At 36.4% G+C, this 15,311-nt stretch overlaps 2 protein-coding genes across 2 annotated transcripts in view; both read right to left on the minus strand.

Moving 5' to 3' along the window:
* Setd3 (SET domain containing 3) overlaps nucleotides 1–11,785 on the minus strand; it is a 140,445-nt gene extending 128,660 nt beyond the window's left edge. The window contains exons 1-6 of the mRNA XM_072302497.1: nucleotides 11,546–11,785; nucleotides 10,327–10,425; nucleotides 9,138–9,353; nucleotides 7,699–7,893; nucleotides 6,685–6,749; nucleotides 61–119 (exon numbers count right to left, since the gene is read on the minus strand). Coding sequence (XP_072158598.1) covers nucleotides 61–119; nucleotides 6,685–6,749; nucleotides 7,699–7,893; nucleotides 9,138–9,353; nucleotides 10,327–10,425; nucleotides 11,546–11,648 — 737 coding nt within the window. The 5' untranslated portion in view covers nucleotides 11,649–11,785. The remainder of the gene's footprint in view (nucleotides 1–60; nucleotides 120–6,684; nucleotides 6,750–7,698; nucleotides 7,894–9,137; nucleotides 9,354–10,326; nucleotides 10,426–11,545) is intronic.
* On the minus strand, nucleotides 1,390–6,657 carry LOC140225048 (uncharacterized). Its single transcript, XM_072302496.1, has 2 exons — nucleotides 3,428–6,657; nucleotides 1,390–3,055 (listed from the first exon to the last, which is right to left on the minus strand). The coding sequence occupies exons 1-2, from the start codon at nucleotides 4,868–4,870 to the stop codon at nucleotides 2,222–2,224; spliced, it is 2,277 nt and encodes a 758-aa protein (XP_072158597.1). The 5' UTR covers nucleotides 4,871–6,657; the 3' UTR covers nucleotides 1,390–2,221.
* Nucleotides 11,786–15,311: the final 3,526 nt, after the last annotated feature.

Below are 15,311 nucleotides of genomic sequence, written 5' to 3' on the forward strand. Positions count from 1 at the left end.
ATTTTCAAACAGTGCAGATCTGTGGGACATAGATTTGTGACAATCAAAAAAATTACTGACCTGTATTTTTCAAAAGTGAAAATGTCTCGAAGAACTTTGCTAGCTTCATCATTTGATTGCTGTAAGTAACAGACCAGTCAAAATTAACTTAGTAAGATTTCAATGAGGTAAGTACATAAATTACATCTGCAATAAAGTCATGTGATGACATGCAGTTGATCTAGTGGCAATTATCGCACATTAGTTAAGATGTTGAGTTGCGCTCTTAGACGTTAGATACTAATTTATATTTGTTTAAATCTATTACTGGTGATTTATCTTATGTGAGGCAGACTGCCCACACTGCTTATGTGAGATTGCTTTACATATTATCAGATGGACAAAACCAATTTACCACTTCCATTGCTACTAACTTGAAAAAATCATTGATGAGTCTGAACTTACTTGTAACTGTAAAGTAACATTATTTATAAAAAATTCAGAATTGAAACATTACTTCCTCTGCACTGAACTAGGAGGATACAATTATGAATATTTTCATTTAAAGTAAACTTTCAAAGCTCTGTAGTTAATGTGGCAGTCTAAGATCCCATTTGAGAGAAATGGCAGTGCCAGCATGATTCTTGTTTCCAAGAATTTTAGAAAATTCTCTCAATCACAACTCAATTTTGCTGATTTTTCCCGGAGTATAAGGGAACTATCTACAGATTCGGATGTACTTGATAGGAGACCACAATTTTTTTCTTGCATCAAAGGTGGATTTAGGCATGGTCCCTTAGGGTGCGTCAAAAAAAATGAAAGTCTGAAATGTTGCGCTCCCCAGGCGGCAATCGATGACGTTTGGTAAAAAAACGTTTTTGCCAAATTTTGGGCTAATTTCAACCATTTTAAATGGTGCCAACGGTCAATTTTGTGGTGAAATTCTGGTTTTTCGACTTAGACCACGATTTTATACAAAAAACCCGATTTTACGCTGAAATCGTGCGTTTACGGGCAAAATGCCACATAACTCAAGTTGTAGAGGATGAAATTTCACTCTAGAAAAACGTCTTTTCAAACAAAAAAAATCAAATCTGACAGGCAAAACGCACTCCGGTATTTTATTTTTTGGTCCTCAGAATTTCTGAGGCCTTACAAAGCACCGCTATTAAAGACTCAATCCTTACCAAATTGAATCGAAAATGGGTATAAATGAACTGTAGGTAAGTGCTAAGGATACACATGTCATCAGAACATCCTCTGTTTTAAAAAAACGTCCCATTTTTTTACGCATTTCTCAAAAAAGTATACGACCCGAAAAGCAGGATACTGAAAAAAATGACCCTGAAAGATACTAAAACTTTACAGGCCGTGCAAGTATTATGTAAGCCACAGGGGGGGGGGGGGGGGGGGGGGTCGAGCCCAGATGTAAGCCTTTCACTTGGAAAAAAAAGAGAATATTCTCCCATAAAAGTCAATTTTGTGGCTATTTTTCAGTTATCTACGTTATCTTTGGAGAAAATTAATTGGAAGGAGGAAGAGTCAAGTTATGCTCATGTAATTCAAAAGGGCGCGGATGGGTTGGCTCACTGATGGCCTTAAGGGGAGGGGGTGGGGTTAAGTTGAACAAAATGGCTTACTTAATACTTAAATGGACTCTAAAGTATTGACAGACGTAAGAGTAAATTGACTTTAGATCAGAGTACCCACTTTAGATGAAAAATAAAACACATCATCGCTCTCATGGTATGAGAAGATTAAAATAACGTTACAGAAGGTTGCCGAAATTCACTTTTTTTCAGAAAAGTGGACTTCATTTGGACGTATTTCTGCCAAACGAAACTACATGCATTACGACATGAGTCCTGAGACCCGTAAGAATATGTGCATAACCGGGCTCACGTCATAATGCACATAGCTCCGTTTGATAGAAATAGTCCATTTATTTCTCTTAAACTGATGTTGTTTTATTATTTTCAGTAGTCCTCAATTATGTTTTTATGTGGTTGACTGCAGATATTCGGTACGTTCATTTTTTTGCATAATTTTTAAACATACTAAAGTGGGTATATTTCAACAAAACTTAGGGGAATTTTCCTCCGCAGCATATCGAAGAGGAGCGGCACATGAAAGAAAAAGTTATCGTGTACTTCAATGTATGATATATTGCGTTCGAAAAAAAGGATATCCAGTAAGTAATAGTGCAGAACAAATTTTTGGACACAATTTTTGAGTGAGGTGCCTACAACAAAAATGTCTTCCTTGCTGAGGGATACTTTTTCAAATTCTCTGTGACAGTAAGGAGTAGAAATTGCTTTTGGTCTTCCTTCGATGTTATTGCATTGTTGAAAGCCGTCATTAATGCCACCGATCTCTCGGCGGCATCATTGACGACTTTCATACTCTTTACGATTTTACAAGCTGCATTATAATTTTCTAGCTGACTCCATTCGGAAGGATGGGAGTTGAGGAAATCCTTAGGGATATTCAGTAGATTAAAAAAATTGTGCGTGTTGGAAGTTACGAAATTTTCCAATGAGATGTTTTTCTTCCTTCTCAATAAGTTAATGTCAAGCGATGCTTTCCTTGGAGGACTAGTTGTTGAGCTCTCTTTTTCCATGGCCTTCACCATGCGAATTTTTGTTTTGAAGGGGACCCGCTCATCAAAAAATGCAAAAGCTACCAATTCTTCGGACAGATACCATAGATGATTGAGTAACTTTTCTAAAGCAGCTGTAGAAATAGGAAGGTTTATTTTTTCATAAGCCAAAAGACTCGATAACAAATCACAGTCATTTTTTGGCGCCATTGCCCCCGACGGCGATTGGAACCAATACTTTACGTATATACAAACAATGAAAGTGCAAATGTCTTTAATATGACCTAACAGTTCTTTGGACATAGTTAATTGTTTCTGAAACATATACATTTTTAAAATATATAAAGCCTTCGCCATCCAGCGGGCATTTGATACTGCTCCAGGTCTTCTGAATCGTACTCCTCTCTCTGGTGTTGCTCCGCAAAATATGATCACAAGTTCTAGAAGCTCTCTGTAATCTTCTCTATGTTTATGTTTCTAGAAACAAACAATACAAAACAGCATCGATGAATTTGTTATTAAGAATACAGGCCCTCAGCATTACACGTGCGCACAGATGCCTGCACGTAAATACTTAACAAAAAGAGAGAAAATTATGTGTGTTAAACTATGGTTGAACTGATGAAACTTGACGCACGACTCGTGATTTGCTACTTCCTACAATTAAAATTAAAGAGGAAGATGTTTTCTAAGTAAAAAAAATGACGTCATCAAAAGCAACGGGTAAATATTGAACTTGATTGATCGAGATACAAGGTCACTTACGTCAATAACGATCTTTAAACTTTAAAAATTAAAAAACTTGGCCAAAAGAAGAAAAAATGTTAATGTATTTTAGTGAAAACTCACCGAAAGTTGCTCGAAACAGAAGTTTAAAAGTTCTGTCTTGATAGGCTGCACATTTTCAAGAATGTCAGGGTCGTCTAGGGCCGTCGTATAGGTGCTTGGATTGATATCCTCCCACTTGTCACGGAAGTTGGTAAAAATAGGATTTTCAGGTTGGTTCCTCTTGCCTATGCGAGAAGTGACTGCAGCATCGAGAAGGAGTTCAGAAACATGATGACGACAAGCACAATATAAGAGACGTTTACCTAAGATTCGCTCCGTACAGACACAAGAACCACTTTTAACTCCAGTGTTTGAGGACGTGGTATCAAAGCATATAGATTTGACTTGCTCCTCTATATTCCACTCCCGAACAGTTTGGCAAATTGCCTCAGCTATAAAGATACCTTTGCCAGAGGGCAATGCAGGTACACTTAAAAGTTGATCAATGTTGTGACCTGTGACTAAAATTGGTAATCGGTCAACCTTTTTCTTACCACCCATCAATGGAGGTAGAAGTTTGCCATCTACATGTATTGTGAGAGGCACGTCAGGATTAAAGTTCTTTTGAATTCGTTGAGCAGAATTTTTTCTTAGCTCAGCTCTTCTTCGTCTCACAGATGCCTCGCTAACAGTTAGAGTCTTCACATCAACACCCATTGATTTAGCGGTTTTTGCGATGAGAAAAGTGGCGTTTCGATTGGAGGTTCTCGTGCGATCTAAAGTTGAACTCAATTCCTCGTCTAATATTTGCAACCGCTTTCTCTTGGGCGATTGTAACTTAGACTCAAAAACACTTCCTTGAGATGACGGTTTAGAATCTTGTGAAGACGATCCTGACAATATAATTTTTTCAGAGAGTCTCTTAGCATATGCTTCGGCTTTTTGCTTTTGTCTTTCTTCCCGAAGGGTACGCTTCTTTTTTTTCATCTGCTTCCGTGCAGCTTCAAGTTCATTTGACGCAAGATATCTTCTATCAGCATATCCTTCACCTGGTAATTCTTCCTGTAACACTTGTTTATCCACCTTTTTTTCCTTTTTTTGCGAGTTTTGATTTTCCCTTCTAGCTTTTTCTTTTTCAGACAGCAAATATGGCCTGTCCTCTACGCTCATACACGCTAAAGCATCAGAACTGTCAATTTCAAATAAATGGTGTAAACTGTTCGTAAAAGCTGCTTCATACTTCGACGCATTTTTCTTATTTACGATTCGTTGAATATTCCTGTATTCTTGGTACAGCTGTATCAATTTTTTTTTGCACTTGTCCTTTCTTAATGTGGGACTTCGAGCCTTAACCCAAAAAGGTATCACTCTGTCAATGACATTTTCCACACTTTGTGACAGATATTGTTTTTTAACATTAAGTTCGTACAGTAAATTACTGAGCACTTGCCCTCTAGACGGATACTTTTCGGCAGTAATTTCCGATTTAGGCTCTAAAAGCTTCGCATACTTCTTTATTCGCATCTTTAATCGCACTATTCCGCAATCCGATATCTAAATTTAAAACTGCACGTTCACTGTGTAATGATCTTTAAATTGCTTGCTGCATCTTAATTTGCACTCTATTGCCACTTCTCGATCAAATAAAGAAACTCACACACTATTGCGCGAAAGAGAACGTCAGCGACACCAAGACTGAGGGCACAAAATATCGGAGGGGTACTGAAGGTGCCTAGCTGTTCACCCGTCTGCGGTTTCAAGGCGTTATACGTAAGAACAGTTGATTGGCCGCTCAGGCGACTGGCGGGGAAAGTGGTGGGGATAGCTTCATCTTCGTTGACCTTGAAGTCGAAAAATATTCTCCCGCCCCGCTGGTGTGTTTAAAACTCCTCGAGACTAGGCATGTATGCAACTGGTCAGACATTCGCGCGGCGCACCGCGGCGGAAGGATTGCGCTGCAGTTATAGTGACTTGGACAGACGGTTTTCATCTCCACCATTTCGTCCACTTCTTCTCCTTCTTACTAAAACGTTCGATTTTTCATCTGAAGAAAATTGACTCGAACCTCTATTAGTATCTTAACTTACCAACTATGTCGAAGGCAATAATTTCAGTATCCTGCTTTTCGGGTCGTATACTTTTTTGAGAAATGCGTAAAAAAATGGGACGTTTTTTTAAAACAGAGGATGTTCTGATGACATGTGTATCCTTAGCACTTACCTACAGTTCATTTATACCCATTTTCGATTCAATTTGGTAAGGATTGAGTCTTTAATAGCGGTGCTTTGTAAGGCCTCAGAAATTCTGAGGACCAAAAAATAAAATACCGGAGTGCGTTTTGCCTGTCAGATTTGATTTTTTTTGTTTGAAAAGACGTTTTTCTAGAGTGAAATTTCATCCTCTACAACTTGAGTTATGTGGCATTTTGCCCGTAAACGCACGATTTCAGCGTAAAATCGGGTTTTTTGTATAAAATCGTGGTCTAAGTCGAAAAACCAGAATTTCACCACAAAATTGACCGTTGGCACCATTTAAAATGGTTGAAATTAGCCCAAAATTTGGCAAAAACGTTTTTTTACCAAACGTCATCGATTGCCGCCTGGGGAGCGCAACATTTCAGACTTTCATTTTTTTTGACGCACCCTAATGGTCCCTGAGAGCCATGGCATAGGTACTTACATGTTAAGTCAGAGTTTTTGTTAGCGGGCATAAAGTTCGAATTTTAGGAGTGGAAAAATGTAAAATCTAGCCCTGATGAAAAGAAGACGACAAAATGAAGGCAGCCCATGGCTGGCAAATAGATGAGTCTACCAGGTTGCCTTGCATCCTTTTAGTCTGCTTAGCTATTGCGTAAAAATAGAGTAGCGAACAATTGCTTACAGTCTCTTCACATGTAAACGTAGGACAACATTATAATAATGATGCCATTCAATTGCTTAGAAAGCACCCTGACTTTTCAAACAAGTCAGAGTTTCTTTTAGTAGGATGTAAAGATACTCTGTAAAATTGCATAAATCCATCAACATACAAAAATGCAAAATAAAAGTAGGCTAAATGAACTGGCTACAGTCTAACTCTGTGCAGTTCCTTTTAGCTATTTTCTAGATGCGTTATACAGAGCTAATTGAGACGATATTTCAAGTGGCAAGAAAAAATGTTGCATGTAATGTTAGCATTAATTGTTGAAATTGAAAGGCCCTAGTAAATATATGCAGCAAAACATGTCACTAACAAAGCTAGGTTCAACTATGAGGAAAGTCTATGTAACTACCTCAGTGTACTTTTCATAGCTTTGTAACCTACAATAATAAACGCTGATGATGCTGAAAATATATTACCTCAAAAACTTTCTTGAAATATGTATACTGCCGAGCAATGTGTCGATACTGCTTCATGGCAAACTCTGGAATGAAACAAAAGACAAAAAATTATGGTGAAATTTTTTAAATGATCTTATGGCTCTCAGTCAGGATTACACGTTAAGCCGAATTATTTAAAGTAAAAATTTAAAAATTTAGTTTAGAGAAAATTTAACTTTCAACAATGATTGAATCCATCGAAAGTTTCATGGCTTAATACTTGCAACATTATCAAACTTCCAAATTTTTCACCTTCTGTTGTCTCAGACACTGTTACGTCCAAAGCTACCTCTCTTCATTGAGAAAATACTGAGAGAACGACACTGTAACACCTCTTTTTATTGCCTCCAGGTGACCTGCTGGGATAATTTCCATAATTTTTGAGTTAGCTAAAATATTCTTATGCCCCTTTAAAAGCTTTGTATTTTTTTCTTAAAATATTCTTATAAAATGAATTGTGATTTTCTAATGATTGAAATTTGAAAAATGATAAGAAATTGTTAGAAGACAATTAATAGTAGTTTTTTAAAACTTAAGATGTTTGAAAAAAAAATGATAGAAAAATCTTAAAAGAGTAGTAATTTTTCGTAAGAGACTTCTTCACTTACAAATTTTTCTTGACAAATAGCTGAACGGGGTTTTCTGGAAAAAAGTTTTGAAAATTGCTTTAAAAACTCTTTGCAAATAAAGTATCCGACTTTTCGTCATAATATTTTTCACTCAACATCTTGATCCTGATCGAACGTGACCATCTCAAGCCTCTCTCCTCCGATGCTCTGGCGGCCTTTACCCTGAATACTCAAAAGGATCAACTTTTGCAGGAAAGATACTTGATAATTATTATTCCATTTGCTGGTAGGTGAGTGCTTCCTCTTTATAATTATATACCCTTTTTTACTTTAGGCCTTAATGGCTTATCTTCATGGCAAACAAAAAATTTCTGAGCTTAAAATTCAAGTTAAAAAAAATAAGTAGAATTCAAATGGTACGTACCAAATGCTGGTGAACCTCTGAGACCCTCCATTTCACTTCGATTAAAGTACAGAACAGTTGGATAAGAGTGTGGCAAAACATTAAAGTACGGTTCCCAGAACGATTTCTGCGGTTTAAATCTTTCATAGAGTAAGAAAAGTGCTAACGTAATGTTTGGCATATGTTGCAAAATGGTGTTCTCTTGAATAAGTTTATCTACATAAAACAATAAATTCATAATAGAGTTTAAGAGGGTGAAAATACAAGGGTACCTCAAGTCGGTTAGGTTCAGAGATGTCTTGACTGGGATAATTATTGTTATTTTACATTTCTAGGTACTTAGTAAGAAGTGTAAAGAATGGGTGCGTGGCACCCATTTTTTGAAATTCATTTTCTGAAATTACAGAGTAAATTGAGCTTTTTTTCAGATGTTTAAAGCCCTGAATGAAAAAGAAACCCTGTTTTGAGAATGAGGTCCGTTCAAAACGATATTTTTGGTGAGCTCTAATGATGTAACTGGGCGGCGGAAACTGCGTTTGTTGATTGACTGAACTCAGCTTCAAACATCAGCCTTCTTACTTCAACTCAACTGTCAGCTTTGGATTAGTTGGATTTCGATTAGCTTAGTCTCCCTTCAGAGATACTTTTTTGAAATTTTTGGTCTTTTCATTTTTTATGAAAGAGAAACTAAATTACGTCCCTACGGAAATTCCTCGCCAATGCCCCACTGTGACTCTGAAAATGGCTCCAGAGGTCAAAATCTATAGGCTTAAGAAGATACTTCTTAAAAAAAAATGTTTTCCTCGAGTTCCTTAGCTGAAACTACAAAATCGCAATATTACTTATGGCCTTACTATGCAGAACTCTTTGGATTCTATGCATGAGCGTTGTACTGAATATTATAGATGAAGATAAATCTTTCTTAACAGTGATATTTAAAACAATGGGTACACCCAGTCGTCAATTATAAAAATATTAACTCTGAACTCACTTGCTCTTTAAAAAAAAACCATTATTTTGGAGCTTCATGCACACTTGTCATCAGTTTTATCAGCTTTATCTTGACGATCCTGATAAAGCTAATAATGGAGTGGGCATAAAACTCCAGAGCAATGGTTCTTTTTGTAAAAAAGTGAGTGCCCTTAACAGTGACATTTAAAACAATGGGTACACCCAGTCGTCAATTATAAAAATATTAACTCTGAACTCACTTGCTCTTTAAAAAAAAACCATTATTTTGGAGCTTCATGCACACTTGTCATCAGTTTTATCAGCTTTATCTTGACAATCCTGATAAAGCTAATAATGGAGTGGGCATAAAACTCCAGAGCAACGGTTCTTTTTGTAAAAAAGTGAGTGCCCTTAGAGTTTACATTTTTATAATTGATGACTGGGTGTACCCGTTGAACTGAATAGTTGTAACTTAAAGATGGGGACTAAGAGAGTCAGTTTATACATACTTAAATGAGAGGACTCTGCATCTTCAACGGTCATCATGAGTTTCCTAGGAATTTTCAAGATCATTTCACCAGACTCTATATCCTTCGTGGCCACTAATCCGCAGCCATAATCACTTAGCTCTGCTAACTTGAGGCCTTCAAATTGTGCTCCATTGTTTTCAAGCCAACTGTCAAAGTTTTTGCTGATTTTTCTAACTGGAAGTGGTTTGCTGAAATCTACAATACCATAAGTCCACTTTAATAAGTCATCATGGAATGTACTGTACATACAAATAGTTTTCCAACAAATGCAGTTGTTTGATTCTAAAATAATAAACATTTCTGCAGTTCCGGGCACACTTAACAGTACAGATGCCTAAATGTGTGTGTTTGTAGAACCAACAAGCTATAAAACCATCTGATGGACTTGAGCTAGAGAGGTAGTTTTAACGTGTGGTCTAACAGAGATAGAGCCAAGTACAGATGTGAATGAACTGTGACCTATGCTGCGTTTCAGAAGTGCTCTGACAGATGACCGTGATCTGGAGAAGACAGAGTGATTGAAACACTTTGATGATTCAGAGCTTGGCGGCATTGACTCAAAAATATTTTATTTTGATGGCTATGTAGAAAAAACCAATCCTTTAAACTATTGAAAATATCAACAAAAGCATGAATTAGTAATAGTAAATTAGACAGACATTAGAATGGGAATTCACTGGATAAATGGAAATTTTAAATTGAATTGAAAATATAATACTAATGTTGCACTGAACTTTTAACTAAATGCATTTTGCAATTTCTGAGGGAGGGGGAGAAATAGGACTAGGTAGAATGGAATACGATGGGAGCGGCAATTTTGAAACACCACAAATTATGTACATATTTTTGCAGCTCCATCATTGAAGTGTTTGTTGTTTGGACAAAACGATGGTATTAGAAATTTGAAGCAGTCCAAAACAAAACTTCTCTAAGTCAACTGTTCTCGAGCAGCCTGGTAATGTAAGTTGATACGGCTTGGAATATGTGTTTTAAACACTACCTCGTGCTACCTTAAATGCTAGAGTTCTAGAAATACTTAAAAGATTTCCTGAAAGTGATAGAAGTAGATACAAAAGCCTTCTCATTTTCTTTTACACAGAAATTTTCATGGATTTTCGGTGGACAAAGCATCAATGAATACCAGCATGATTCTAGATCTAAAACTTACCTTTTTCCACATTAATAATTTTTGACACATAATCACTGATTTTCACAAATGCATCCCATTCATCATTTAGCTTCATATGCAATGAAAAGCTGGTAACATCTGTGCAGGAAGGAAAAAACCATTGGTCAAATTATTACCTTACAAGATACACACGGACAGTAACTACAGGTAGATGTGGAATCGATGATTAAAATCACTCACTCGCAATGTTTAAAAATCTCAGATTCTGTTTTATTAGTGTGAAGAGACATTTGGCAAAAGGTCTTTTTGAAATTTTTTGTGAATGTACTTCAATGAATGAAAAAAACTCATAAAACACTCTGAGATGAGCTGTTGGTTAGTTTCCTTTTGCAAAATAGAGCATGATCAGAAATTTATAACTACAAAATTGAAAATACATATTTTTGGCCTTAATGAGGCAAACTCAGTCTAAAATATAAGCAATTACCTTTATAATTCCAAAATACATATAACTTGGCACTGGACTCTGGTCACTTTGACAAGAAAAAACATTGCAAGTTTCTAATGAGAGCAAGAGATGAATAACGCTGGGTAAATATAAACAAGGACTAAGCACTTAAGGAGTAGGATAAATTCATAAAAAGAAATGATTCTTAGACCAAACTTTTCCTGAACTATAGTTCATGACTTGATAGAGCAATACCTGACCTCAATTTCAGAGCTAGAGTCTAGATTTAGCGCTCACAAACAAAAAAGAATCTGTAAACTTTGCAAGCTTACAGCCTTCGAAAGGATTTCTACTTATAGCAAAAGAATATATGAGGTAAACAGAGATTTGATAGATAGGCCTAGATTAAATAGATAGTTAATGTAATGGATTTTCTACGCGAAAAACAATTGAAAATAATGATTCAAGCGGACTAAAAAAAGCCGTACTTACTTAACTAATTTTACACATGAAAGATTAAACAAAACGCTAATAATCTGAGTATGATTTACATTAAGAGAGAATAGCACGGCAGTATACATGACACCATAAAGAAATGATGCGTGAATTTTCTTTGACATAACTAGAGACTGAATAGAGCCACAGACATACTTCTATCAAAAGTCCGCAGAACAACGACCGAGGATTGTACACTTTGCGTCCAAAAGCATGCAATGAATGCTCGTTAAATGGATAAAAAACCCATTAAAATAAGTTTTGAATATGACAGAGTAATAATTCGAAGCTGGAAAAAATAATGGTATGACTTACATTTGAACAGTTCATTCACTAGGAGCTGCAGCTCATTCTTTTTTCGGTTGACAGCCGCGTTTTTACGGGCTGAGTTCTTTTGGGCGTTATTTTTCTTGCTCATCGTTACTAAACAACAGTTTAAGGTATTTTAAATATTAAAATTACGGTGACATTTGGAGAGAAAAGAATTATTGTGCAAGCAAAACTGACACTACCTCCCACACCTTATTTGGGAATGTATAACCTCAATTTAGCATGATAACAGAACCGAAGGTAAATAAACACCGTAAAGCAGTTGTGATTGGCTATGACGTCACGCTCTGTCTTGCGCAGTCGTTATGTGTGATTTTTGTTGCAGCATGTCATATTGAAGGCGCATCATCCGTCACTGTCGTGTTGTGTCGACAGGAAATCTCTGCTGAGAATCCTACTCGTTACATTTTCCGAACATTATTGCTTAGTTTCTCAGTGCGTCTCATAGAAAAAATTAAAGGAAGATTGATAATGCTGTTCAATCTATAAAATCAGATGTATATCGATGGCTGAAGTTGTGAAATATGTATCTTCGACTTCGACTGCGACTTTGCAAGTATCTACTTATGTTTTTCGTCTTACAAAAAAAATAATCTGGAGTTTATCTTGAAATTTTCCGAAAAACTTAGTTCACATGTGTTAAACTACTCACAGACAATTCCGGGAGGATGATTTGAATAGTTAACTTTGGACGAAATAAACCACTTATAATTAGAATTTTTGAAAGGTGACAATGCATGGAGATGCACTTTGTGCATTGTAATTCGTGTGGTGATTCGTCCCTGGTTACAGGTGGTTGAAATGGAATGCGGTAAAACGCCTCGATAAAGTCAAACAGTTTGCCAGATATCGAATTTTTAAACAAAGAGACAATAATAGCCCATGCGATGAGCTTATAAGAATTATTCGAGGCAGGTAAAAATTGCAAAATTTGTAAAGAGAGTAACTGGACTTGACTACGAAAAAATGTTAAGAGATCGATTGCTGTACTACGCACATGCATGATAGATACGCGGAATCTTGGTTAGATGGTAACGCACATTCCGCCTTCAATTTTTGGGGTAGGTCAAGTCACGTCCTTCGAGCAACAATCTGCTCAAAGCAATCAGCAAATCAAGTAATCTCAGGAATCTGGAGTAATCTGCTCAAATGTTGAAGGACCTTCAATCGATAAATTTAGTTTTGATCACTTGATTTAAGACTCATTTTGAATATATATCTACTTTATCTAAGACTTATTCTATATTGACTTATTCTGAGATATATAATTGATTTTTGATTCACTTTAGTTCATAAATGCCTAAATTTTTTTACTTTTTTAACTTTTATGGAACGTGAAAAAATGTGTCTTGAGCTGTTCAAAAATATTGCCTTGCTGTACATCATGCGGAATTTCAAGCGGGTGGTTGATGCTGGCTCGAGTTTATTTATTTGAGACTCTATGTTATCAATATTCAGTAAATAATATATAAAGATAAAATTGAACCTAGAATTTCTGTAGGGAAGTAGCGGCTCTTGCAATGTGCATATTGTACATGCAGGAAATGCTACTGAATTAAATGCCTCTTAAACTAGTTGTATAAATTTTTTGCTACGTATATTTTGAGCACATACGAGGGGAAAAATAGTGGTTAAAAAATAAATAAATAATAAATAAAAAAAATAGTGGTTAAATAGTGGTGGAAAAAGTAGTTAAGTGGTGTTCCTTATGGATCGACTTTAACAGAAATGCATCAACTTTGAACCGAGGAAAGAGGTTCGAAGTTTTATTCCTTCGTCAGAATCAATAAAGTTTGATGAATATTTCCATGTTCAAAATATTTTTTGTCGACTTTGAATTTTTTACAAGCAAAATTGTCAAAACCAGTTTACGTCAAACTACCTTCTTCCAAAAAATTCCCTCTTCAAAATGCGATCTGGTACTAGGTCCTGATAAACTTGGTCCACGCGAGCTCCTAATCAATGATATGTAAGTGACCTATAATAGTGGCATTTTTATATTTATGTTATTAGGTATCTAATTGAATCTTTATTTGATCAAATTATTACTAAGTTGTAAAAATACATGACTAACATTATTTAGAGTTTATATCGACGGTGAAACTACCAAACCACGTATCTCGGTTTGCGACGTCGCAGACTTCCTGTCATACTTTATTTTTTAAATGAAAAACTACTTAACGTCCAGTCTTGAAAATTTCTGTGATTTTTCCTCTTCGTGCGGAGAAAATTCTGTGAAAATTTCAAGGAATGATATTGATTTGGTCTACCTCAAAAAAATAAAATGCGAGCGTAGATTTTTAAACACCGCAAACGAGATACGTGGTTTGGTAGTTTCACCGTCGATATGAAACACCACTACTTTGGTGTCCGTCCACAACTTCTGGTTTTTCTCACGTTGGCTATCAAGGCTACGCTTATTGCTATTTCGCCTTTAATTTTTGAGATACGCTGGAGAGCATTTCCTGTGCAGCAATAATTACTAAATTCTCAGGGATGTATGTTTTGTTTTGTCTATAGATATCCTGCCTTGAAGTTAACCATGAAATTCCCCGATGACTTTGATTTGAACCTCTGTTTCCCTTTTCCAATCTTTATCATTAATATTCAAAAAGCGCTTTAAAAACAACTCGTCGCAACACACATTTCAGGAGGGCACAGTGGGCTTGAAGCTAAAAAAAAAATGAGATGAAAAGTACTCAAAACCGGTTTGTAAGGGGTGACTCTGCGGTACGTGTCAACTTAAAATCGTGAAAAATCAAAATCTTGGTTACTCCTGTTTTCGAAATATCGAAATTTGAAATGCTCACAGTAAGTGCAATTTTTCCCTTGATTTTGATCCGGGTCTTTATTTATTTGTCCATTGAATCAGTGTCGATGTCAGTGTGTGTGTGTGTGTGTCGATTGACACACACTCAGACACATCCTCTCGTTGCATGCAAACTTCTATCACACTCTTTTTTTAACTGAGCAATTCGCCTTATGCTGTGCCTGCAGCTATTTTTGTTACAAATATGTTGTGCGTGCTCATTTCAGCTCATTACATACTTGACTATTTGAATGATTTTTATGTGCGAGAGCAATGTGCCTTCAGTTGCGTCCGTAGCAATTGTTGTTACGATTATGTTGTGCGCGCTGATTTCTGCCCATTACATACTCGACTCTCTGAAGGCGTTTAATGTGCACAAGAAGAGCAATCTGCTGGAGAACAAACGAAGTAGGGTTTGAGCGGTTCACTCAATCTCACTTCTGTTGTTCTCTAACAGGGTTCTCTACTTTCGCACATAAAACGCCTTCAAAGGGTCAAGTATGTAATTTTCTAATATCAGCACGCACACCATAGTCATAACCACAATTGCTGCGGAGACAGTTGAAGGAGAACTGTCCAGTTAAGGGTATGATAGGAAGTTAGCATGCATCAAGAGGGTATATATTCGATCGACATGAATCTAACGAAAATTAAAAAAGCTTTCCGCTTCCGACGGGGACGACTGCTGCCAACCGTGAAAATTGAAAATTCACCAAGTTGATACTGGGCCCTTAGCAACCAGGATCCGCGGAAGATTGGGATCACTTTTAGGAACACGCTGTATCTACACACTCTCCTTTTTTCGGGATAACTGCTGCCAACCACGAAAATTGAGACTTCACCGAGTTTATAGTGGGCTCCTGGGCAACAAGATCCCTGGAAAATCGAGATCACCTTTAGGAACACTCTGTATCTACACACTCTCCTTTATTCCGAATGAAT

Source organism: Bemisia tabaci, chromosome 7, assembly GCF_918797505.1.
Source record: "Bemisia tabaci chromosome 7, PGI_BMITA_v3".
NCBI classification, from domain to species: Eukaryota; Metazoa; Arthropoda; class Insecta; order Hemiptera; family Aleyrodidae; genus Bemisia; species Bemisia tabaci.